This window comes from Myodes glareolus, chromosome 8, assembly GCF_982192425.1.
Source record: "Myodes glareolus chromosome 8, mMyoGla1.1, whole genome shotgun sequence".
Classification (NCBI taxonomy): Eukaryota; Metazoa; Chordata; class Mammalia; order Rodentia; family Cricetidae; genus Myodes; species Myodes glareolus.
In genome coordinates, this window is record NC_142033.1 from 85,627,082 (window position 1) to 85,637,860 (window position 10,779).

General features: G+C 37.6%; 1 protein-coding gene across 3 annotated transcripts in view; it reads left to right on the top strand.

Moving 5' to 3' along the window:
- The window catches only part of Vstm2a (V-set and transmembrane domain containing 2A), a 29,760-nt gene extending 19,331 nt beyond the window's left edge, over positions 1-10,429 (top strand). The window contains exon 5 of one of the 3 annotated variants that reach the window (XM_048435461.3): positions 4,433-10,429. In XM_048435461.3, the coding sequence (XP_048291418.2) occupies positions 4,433-4,509 (77 nt within the window). In that variant the 3' untranslated portion in view covers positions 4,510-10,429. The other 2 variants (XM_048435462.3, XM_048435459.3) reach the window with 2 other exon arrangements.
- Positions 10,430-10,779: the final 350 nt, after the last annotated feature.

Below are 10,779 nucleotides of genomic sequence, written 5' to 3' on the forward strand. Positions count from 1 at the left end.
CTATTGTTGCAGTTATCTTAGAGGAGTTCTGATCGTGTGATGAGCATCTCCGATATTCATTCTTGCAAAATTAATATTCTACATTCTCACTAGTGGAGCCACACAGGGAGAGAATTTCTTTCTTCTCTTTTCTTGTTCCCTCCCTTTGATGATATTAGGTGGTCAGGGAGAAAAAGAAGAGGAGGCTCTCAGACATCACACGTAGCATGTCCAACAGACGTCGTCGGTAGGAGTGCTTCTTGTTCCTATAGCAAGTAAAAGTTTTATGTGCATAAGAAAAGTAATGCATAAAATATTCAAAGTCAAGAGAAAGTGGATATTTAAGCAAAATTTGCATGCGTTCAATTTGGAGATACTTCTTTTCACTCCCCACTTGTTTATTTGATACTCATAGCTGGTGATATTTTTTCCAGGCCATGAGTTTTCTTATTCTTTCTACTGTAGCCTACTAATAATGACATGTTCAACACTCAACCTGTCCTTTCTTGGTCTTAGAGCAAAACCTTGGAAAATATTCTTAGCTAAGAGGATGTCAGAATGATGGTGAAATGACAGTGCACTGAAGAATATAAGAAATTGAGGAAACTTTAAAGCCTAAAAGTTTATGAATTGAAAAGTTCAAAACATTGTCTCATATTCTATCTGATATATATTGAACTTAGGACCTATTGATATTTTCCATATCTGGTATTTATCAATTCATAGCTAGAGGAAAGTAAAATTTATGTGAGATGGGTTTATCTCCCAAGCATACTCTTCAAATGATGACCTCACACAAGTGAGGATCTGGAAGCAGTTTCACCGCCCCAGGGCTCAGGCAGGAGTATGTCAGGGCTCTTTGCTGGCACTGCACTGAGGCTTCACAGCTACGCCTTTGCCTTAATTTGTTTTCTGTATAACTCAGAGTGAGCAACTTTCCTGTCTCTGAGTATTGTTTTCTGAATCTGTGCATTATGCATCTGGGATTGTTCTGAGGAATGAGACTGTGTCTTTAACTGTTTGTTGTACATATTCATAGTAGCTTCCCATACATCTTAGCTACTTTGGAGAACACAGGCAGAGCTAGATGTGCAATACAAATAAATAATAATGGAGGGAGCTGAATTCTTCCATCTGGCAGGGGAGAATGGCAAGGGGCAAGCAGAAGAAGACAATTTAACTGCTTTTAACGCATGGGAGATGGATGGAGGCCAAACCTCTTTCGGAATATGGTTCTTGTTGACGACCTGGGACATAGCATAGATGTTGGGACAGATGATATTAGCAGTCTGTGGAACACATACCATTTCTGACTCAACTGACGGAGTTTGCCAAGTCTTGGTTACTGAGCTTGGATTATTTTTAATTTTACTAAAAATAAGCAAGCAGAAATTCTATTATATTATGTAGCAATGATGATGATGATGATGACTATGATGACAGAATTGTTGAGTCTCTCTCATGCATTGCTTCTTGGTCAGATTTATTTCTCACACTTGAGAATTGTGGGCTTATCTTTGTCCCTGAACAATGCCAAAACCATGAGAACTCATAGGAGACAAGAATGGAAGACTTCTGTATTAAACAGGCTTTTATGACTTCTTGAATACTTCTTTTCTACTTACAGTAGAGAAAATATCTCTGCTGACTTCACAGACATGGGGATGACACCCCAAAGTGCCCTATGAACATCTTTAGGCAATGAGGGGTGGGGACAGATGCCGTTATTGGCTAACTACAAGCCAAGGGACATAACTCAGTGCATTCTGAACCTGGAAGAAAACCCTATCAGATTTGACCTCGCTCGGCCTAGACATACTACTTGCACATTTTTCTTCCAGTAGTTAGATAATAGCAAATCTCTTCTTCTCAGCATATTCTATGTTAGAGGCAAAAGTTTAAAACCCCTAAAGGCTTTGGTTTTTTTTATATGAACAGTCTGCTTAACAATTTCTCAAAAACAATTTTCAGGTTTTTTTTTTTAATGAATTGTAAACTTGGTCAGTGAGAGAATGCTTACAGATAAGTAATTGCAAACAGTGTAAACTCTGTGAAAGAACAGAGGGAAGCATAACCGAAAGACATGAAAAGTTCAGAGGCTAAAGAGAGTCCCATCTTCTGGAGGCAAAAGATGCTGTGGACAGCAGATCTGAGGACAATGGTTGCTGAAATGTATAATTCTTTTGGGCAAGTAGTGAGTTGCATGGTTGACTGGAGAAGAGAGGAAAAGAAACCAATGAAACAAAGAAGGTGAATCTATTCTAAGGCAGATGAGGGCTTACTAATATTGAAAAGCTAAAAAAATTATAATACATGCACAGTTAGGCTCATTTTAGAAGACTAGAATCAATAAGTGTGTCACTGGAAATCTCAGAGGTGAATGGCAGCAGAAGTTGGAACTCAAGGCTTCTGACTGTAGTCTCGGTTTACTGTTTCACAAAAGTGAAATGCTTCTGTATGGGCGGGGGGGGGGGAGTGCCTGGGGAATTGCTGGTTTGTTCTTAACCAAAAACAATTGCTTCTGATATTTATATGTAATAAATAAGAGTATGTTGGCTGACAATATTGTTTTCTGAAATTAGTATAAATCTTCATAAAATGCCAGTGTTGCTAATTTGGTACAATTACATAAGACAGACTACAGCATTTTAGAGACTCAAATTCCACCGTCTTAGAGGCTGCAAAAAGAGCAGTCCATCTCTCCTCACTCAGGACACAAATGAAAATCCAGAAACAAAATGAAACAACTCTGTGGTGTGGTGAAACAGATTGTAAAATTTACCACATAGAACGAAGTCCTTATGATTGTCCTGGCAGAAATAAATTCATTTAATTAGAAATGTGCTAGTGAATGCATGCAACTAGAGAGGATGAAAGCTTCCAACCTGGAATAAAAGGAAGTTCTGTGTTCCATTGGTTGATTGTACATCTGAAGGCAATTCAAATCTCCGACGACTTTCAAATATTTGCAACCATGTCAGACTGGCTTGATTTCCCATTAAAATATTCATGTAAATTATGCTTTAACTTGCACATGCTAGACATATCACAGAAAATGCTGAGTCAAAATGAAGCAGCTGCTCCTTCCTTAATGTGTGAGAGAGATGATAGGCCAGGCCTGTGCTGTAAAGGGTAGATCTAAGAAAGGAGTTCCAAGAAACAACAATTTCAGTTAGAACCCAGCTTTTAACATTCACCCTGGAAAGGAAACTGCTGCATCACAAAATAACTCCTAGGAATTCTTTTCCCAAGATTTTCCTACCTTCATCATTTTAAATCTTCTCTTGGTAGCATATATATTTGTGTCAAATCAAGTACAATCAGCGATTTAAAGAACCGGGTAGTAATTTGTCTTTTTCATTCTGTCAAAGAATCTGGCTTCAAAATCTAACAAGAATACATGCTTAGTTACAAACAGAGGATTTGAATGCATGTTTGATTTGCATGTTCTCTGCACTTAGAGCCCCAAGGGACTGAGAGGAATGTTTTCACACAAGCCGAATAGAGGACGCTTAGTAAGTCTCCAGTCCTTAGGTTGATGGAAAGAAGTACCATGCAACATGCACAGGCCACCTCCCAGAAAAGGAAATCAGGGTCAGCACCAAAGCCACCTGACAAAAAAGCAGCAATGTCAGTCTTTCCACAGGCCATTCCAAAGTCTCCCATGCCCATTGCACTGCAGCTGTTTGAGGGCATCACTTTCTATTCCTGCGATTAAGGGAGCCAACCTGGTTGAGGTGAAATGCTGAACAATTTGAATTCTCACCCCTTTTCCTTTTCAAACTAAACGAAGGAAGAAGAAAGAGTGTTTTTGTCCCTCATCATGTTTTAGGTTTTTACTATTAGTTGCTATTATGTCATTAAGACTAGAAGCTGATTGGATAATAAAGAAAGAATTATGACTGCAGTTTCATTCCCTCTCCACCATATACAATTAGTTGCCCAGCTCGTTCAGTTCCTGGCATTGCTAGCTCTCCCCCAGACTTGAGAGATAAAAGCTTGAGAAAGGTCAGTCCCCAAGAGGCAGCAGTAGCCTCCAACACAGTCCTCTGCACTGAGCAACATGGTGCCCTTAAGCTTTGGATTTCTCCTGCACTTTTACACTAACACACCAGTGAAATAGGGAATGTGCTTTCAGGGACATGGGTGGGAACACCCAAATGATCACAAGAAGTGATTCTCGTGCCGTTTCTTAAGGGAAAAGTGTTTGGATGCATTTGCTCTCTGAGTTCCCTGCTGTGGGATGGCATTGTTTAAAATCAGACACCACCAGCTTCGTGGGACTGAAATGTTTTGTATGTGTTGTTGTTTGCAGTGCATGCCAAGACATTCATGAGCAGCAGAGCCAAGCTGGCGAGCTAATTAAATATATATATGTATGTGTTTAAAACAGCCTAATAAGGAGCATTGGAAATCTTCAAGATGAGCGAATATCTTATAACTTCTTCCGCAGGTGCGAGGATAGCTACAAGCCATGGACTTTCTGTCCTGCTTCTTGTTTGTGGCTTTGTGAAGGGTGCTTTGCTTTAATCTAAAGTGCTGACTTTTTTCCAATATCACTTTCTCTTCTTAAAGCAAAGAGCAAATCGCCTGTAAAATCTACGGAGCGGACAGCAAAGTTGACCCTAAACTCCAAGCACCATTCTGCACCCCTGTACTCTAGTTACCTACACAAGGAGCATCAGCTTCCGGAAGCATAAGCGAAGAGGCTATTACACGCTTTATTGATAGTATTTTCTTTGGGAAGTCGCTGATCTTTTATTTGAAGAGAATTAATGTGAAGCGATAGGACATTTTCTAATAACAAGATCTGTTTTTTTTGTTGTTGTTGTTTTCTTTCAACAAATAAAATTTACATTTCACTAACTGCTCAGGAGTTGGCCTGAAAGTCATCAGTATAGTAGATATTTCCATGGATTCCACCAATTTCCTACTAAGGGACACCTAATCCGAATGAAGCAAACAAAGATGGCAAGCCTAAGACATGCAAACTATCTTCAAGCAGCACCCCAGCTGGGGAAACAAAAAAACAAAATGCTGGACTCTGCGGATCAACAACATGCAACTTTATTTTACATAAGGAAGAATCAGAGCAATTTTTTTTTTTTTTGGAAAAAAAAAAACCTTCTTTTTCCCCCGTGGAATCTTTCCTGGAGTTTCCCTTCTTTTCCTTGATTGCCGTTCTTGTTCCGTGGTAGCAAGTGCCAATTATGGCCAATCCTAGTCAATCCTGGGAGGTTTATATTCATACATATTGAGTGTGCTATATTTCAATGTATTTTAATTCATTTTTGCAATTTCTGTATATGCAAACCTGGCAAATTCTGTAAATTGCTTCTAGTATGTGTGATATGACTTCAAGGTAGATAGATATGACCCTCATGCAAGCTGACTTTCTTCATTCTATATGCAAATATATCCACGATCATATATTAGGCCACCAGCTTCTTTTCCTAAAGCATTATTTTTCTTTTATAACTCACGTATTGTGTGAATTCTGTAGTGTGTTTCTCTGTTCCACTGGTTTGATAGCTACGGTTTGTCTCTGTTGTCCTCTGCTTCCTCCTGGAAAATGCATATTTAAATTGTATATGTCTCTGATAAATGAATTAATTTTGTTGTGTATATGCCATGTTGGAATTTGCTGCGTTCTTTTATATGTGTGTTTATTGAGGTTTGGGGATCTCGAGTCCGAAGAATGCACACCCTGGTTTTGACAAATCTCCTCATGTTATCAATATTCTGTCTCGGAAAAAGAATGAGGCCAAGTGGGAAAATTGAAGAAGATATTTTGACTCAGGTTCCTGGAAGAGTACTTCACATTCAGACTAAATAACGCTGCTTCCTTTGTTCTTCAAGAATTTTTTAGCTTTGTCATTCTGTTATTTGCTGCTAATTATATTTTAATGTCTACTAATTAAAATTTAAAATGTGATTGTTGGCTGAATACAATATGCAAATGACTGCAAACCCCGTACTAAAGAAGATAGGTGTTCAATCGTCACTCATTAATCATAGTTTTAAATATTCTGTTGTTATTTTTGACTTTATTAATGTTGTTTAGACCCATTCTAAATCAATCTTTCTCTGGCAAAGAAAGATATAACAATTAATACAGTCCCTCTTACAAAATAGAATAGTTACAGTTTGAGAAAAAAACACATCCAGATAGTCTTCCAGAGAAATTATTATATTTGCTTTCAGTATGAATTCAGAACACCATCTGTGTTGGAATGGTCCATTCCCAGCTTAAGGTTCTAAATTGAAGCTTGAAGGCTGTGAATACCTTTGATTTTTTTTAAGGTAAAGGGCTGGACTCTGCCATTCTATAAGCAATGTGTATATTTTCATAACATTCTTGATATTCTCTTTTAAGAAGTATTGTTTTATGCTAAATCTTTCCTTGCCATTTTTCTTGTTTCATTTGATTCATTATTTCATTCTAGTGAGAAAAATAAAGGTTTAATTGTGATACTTTATTAACACACAAATGTATTTTCTTTCAAAGTTAAATATCTGAAAGTTGTTTAGAATGATAGGTAAATATTACCTGTTAAGTCTCTTTGAGCTTAAAGAATGCCATACATGAAGGTATATATTAATATTCTGATTTAAAGTCAACGATACTTGGAAAAACCATCATGTATTCTATTTTTACTCAATGTCCAATTAATGATATTAGCCAAGTCTACGTAAGCCAAACTTGTATCCATATCAGCAATGTTCATCATGCTTGTAATAAAAGAGCACATGCTAGTTTGGGAAGAATGCTCACTAGATTCATTGTATCAGTGTCCAAAATAATAAAGACCTGTGTATCACTGTGTGACCAAAGTCCAGCCAACCCTCCACTTGCATAAAGGAAGACGGCATACTATCTGTTTGTTCTAAACTCCAAAAAGTACGGAACTTTAAACATTAGAGCAGAAAATAGAGCTGTTAATGAGACCTTGTAAACAGGTGTACACTGTTATATTAATTTGGAACTATATTTTTTTATGTAGCCATGATTATGGAAATGAGTAGAAATGCAAAAGTATCTGGCTTTCTCAACCTTGTCTCCAAGGTTATATAGTATCTTTTATAAGATAGTTAGAAAAAGTTGAAATTGCTTACATAAGTTTAAGCTAGAGATTTTATTTCTTAAAGATTTATAGGCCATTAACAAAACAAAGGAGGCAACTGAAAATCCTCCCAAACAAAATAAGATAATAGAATTCTCTGAAACAGAAGCTATAATCTGAGTTAGTAAGGAAGCTTATGGAGAACCAGCCCCGTTGACAGTCAGCCCTGCATGTCCTTCAGCGGCACACTAGGGCAACTATCCGTGCGGTGTTTATGCTGTATTAGGCATAGCAATTAGAGATGATTTAACATACAGCAGGAAGTGTTTATCATTTTCAAACACTGTGTCATTTTATCCAAGAGACTCGAGTACCCACAATATTCTGATATCCAATGATAAGCTTGTGTAGCCATCTATCTACAGATGCTAGAGGGAGAGCTCTATGTGAATGGTTTTTCTGACATTCATTTTATAGAGACAGTCCTTGGCATGTATTACTTCTAAAAAGTAATCTAGTCGTGGTTTCCTCGCCTGAGAAAGAAATACATAAATGATTTTGGGAACCTAAGAAGTCCTCATTACTATGTGTTTGAAGTAGCCTACCTTCAAGTTCTCAGAAACAAAATGTGTTCAAGTAAACATATTACTACATATACATACACACATATTTGGCAAACAAAGTATTTTTTTAAGCCTAGAAAAAATTAAATTTATTATATATACATGGATGGAAAAATAGATATAGAGTATCATTTGTTGACTTCTTAAAAAAGATGCTAATAAATAAAAGGAATAGTGTCACATTCCTGTAGTCCCAAGACTTAGCAGGTTTGAATAGGAAAATCATGAATTCAAGTCTAACCTGTCTACACAGTGAAACCCTGAATCAGTTAAAAAAAAATATATATATATAGTTTAATTTTTTTAAAAATGCACAGATATTGTTCCTGTATTAATATTATATAGGAAATAATATGTTGGCAGTTGTGTTACTTTGTATAAAAAATAATCATGAAGTAAAAGCAATCTTTCTTGAGACAACACATAAATTGATGATTTTATCTTTGAATTGAGACTATGAAGCCAAAAGTCATGAGTCTTCTAAATTTCAAGTATTTATACCAAGCAGTTTTAAATTTAAAATGATTCATTAATAAATGGAGCTCTCTGTCATTCAGGAAATGTCGCCATGAGGTAGATAAGGCCTTTCCCTGTGTAACGTGAGACACAAGAGGAAAACATTCAAAAGCAAGAAATTGTGCAATGCTGATACATTCTGTGAAGACCCAAGTGGAGGACGATAAAGGAGAGCGGCTAGAAAGTCACGGGAGGTTGCTCTGAGGGTGCAGTTATGCAATGATAAGAAGCAGAGGATCTGGGAGAAGTATCTTCAGAGAGAGGGAACAGACTGTGCCAACCTCCTGAAGCAAATATCAGGTAGAGTTGTCCAAGGGCTAGTCTGTGAACACAGGCCTGCAGAAAGAAAGATGGGGAGGGCAGGGGACCTGAAGAGAGTCTGAGGTAGGATTACACAAGGAATCTTCAGAGGGTACTGAACCTACGGCACTAACAAAGCAGAGCTAGAACTTACAAAGATCCCACTAAGAGGTTTGATTCCACTCTGAAGAGACAGGCTTATTCTATCATCCTAATGCATAGTCACAGTTTATCACGTTAACAAGACTCTTTGGAAACAACACTGAAGTTTTCAAATTGTTTTTATTTTTTGTGTGTATGTGTGTGTGTGTGTGGCTGTGTGTATGGCTGTGTGTGTGTGGCTATGTGTATGTCTGTGTGTGTGGCTGTGTGTATGTCTGTGTGTGTGGCTGTGTGTATGGCTGTGTGTGTGTGGCTGTGTGTATGGCTGTGTGCGTTGCTGTGTGTATGGCTGTGTGTGTGTGGCTGTGTGTATGGCTGTGGGTGTGTGGGTGTAGCTGTGGGTTTGTGTATAGTTGTGTATGTATGAGTGGGTGTGGCTATGTGTGTGTGTGTTGCTGTGTTTGTGTGTGTGGCTATGTGTATGGCTGTGTGTATGTGGCTGGGTGTATGTATGTATTGCTGTGTGGCTGTGTGTGTGTGTGTATGGCTGAGTGTTCATTTGTGCATAGTGAGGACAGAGGAGTATGCTGTGTGTCATGGTCTGTCATTCTCTACCTTATTCCCTTGAGACAGGGTCTCTCCCTGAACCTGGAACCCGACTAGAAGAGAGCAAACCCTAGGAATCCTCCCACCCCCGTGTTTACAGCATTCTCAGTCACACCAATACTTGTGCAGTATGTGATTTACCCACTGAATCATCACCCTAAAACAAATTGCTTACACTTTTATACTGATACTGTGTAACTTCAGGAGATGTGAGACATTAACATGTTTTAATGCTAATATGCAGTTGATACTATTCAAGGACAAGACAGGAGATTGAAAACATAATTGGGACTGTTTGGAATATGTAATGAACTAGTTACTGTAACTGCATTCATGATTTAAAGTAAAAGCATGGGTACATTAGCCCTCCTCTAGTTTAAGTTACCTGCTGTCAACCATACTTTGAATGTAGTAAATGGAAAATTCCCAAACCATTCATGAATTTAAAGTGTATGTTATTCTGAGTAGCGTAATAAACTACACATCACTCTATGAATCAATCTTTTATTCAAGAACTACATACCATTAGGTACTTAGCCATCCCAGCTACCAGATGCACTGTGGTGGTTTCCTGGGGCTTATGTTCAACTGATTACTGTCACAAGAGAAATGATGATAGCAATTCAGTTATGACAAAGAGAAGCTGTGAAATGCTTACTTTAAGTAAAAAGATAAAAGTTCTCAACTATGTCAAAGATGAGTATATATAAGAAAAAATAGTATATAGAATATTCTGTACTAACCATGGCATCAGGCATCTACTGGGGGTTTTGGAACATATCCACCTCTGCAACAAAAAAGAGGAGGGACTCCCTTATTCTAAAGGAAAGAGCAAGCAGATTAGAAGACACTCCTAGACATTTATTGGAAAGACTGTTTCTTAAAAGGTAGAGGGAAGAGAATTCATTATACCACATACATATACCCACAAGCTTATTTTTAAATATCAGAATTAAGATATTGGAATTCTCCACAATAAAAATCTCAGAAGACAATAGATTAAATGGTAAGGATCTTTGAGTGCTTGCTAAGAATGCATGTCTGAAGGCCAAGGCAGGAAAATCACAAATTCATGGGCAGCCTAAACTTGAAAATGAATACCTTCCCTAAGCAAACAAAGCAAAAGATTACAGTGTTTTCAAGGGAAAATTTGTCTCAAACCCATCTTATGTTGTATTATATTTTCATTGATAAAACAATAAAATCGTTATGAGGTAGACAAAGTTCTTTGAAAAATAATATGTATGGACTCTTAAGATTTTTTTTTATTTTAATTGTGTGTGTATGTGTGTGTGTATACACGTGAGTGAAGATGCCCGTGAAAGACAGAAAAGGTCTTTGGACCTTCTGGAGCTCGAATTGTCTGTGCAGCTGCCCAACATGGATACTGAGTACCAAATTTAGGTCTTCTGGAATCTCACGACACAATCTTTTGTCATCTTGCCAGCCCCAGATGTGTGAACACTTACAAGTAATGCTTTGCTGTGTGCCCCAACTGCGGCAATAATCACGCATGATGTTGTGAGTACCAATAAGATAAACTGTAAACCACAGAAAATTTGAAATTGGTCTAAATATAAAGAATAATA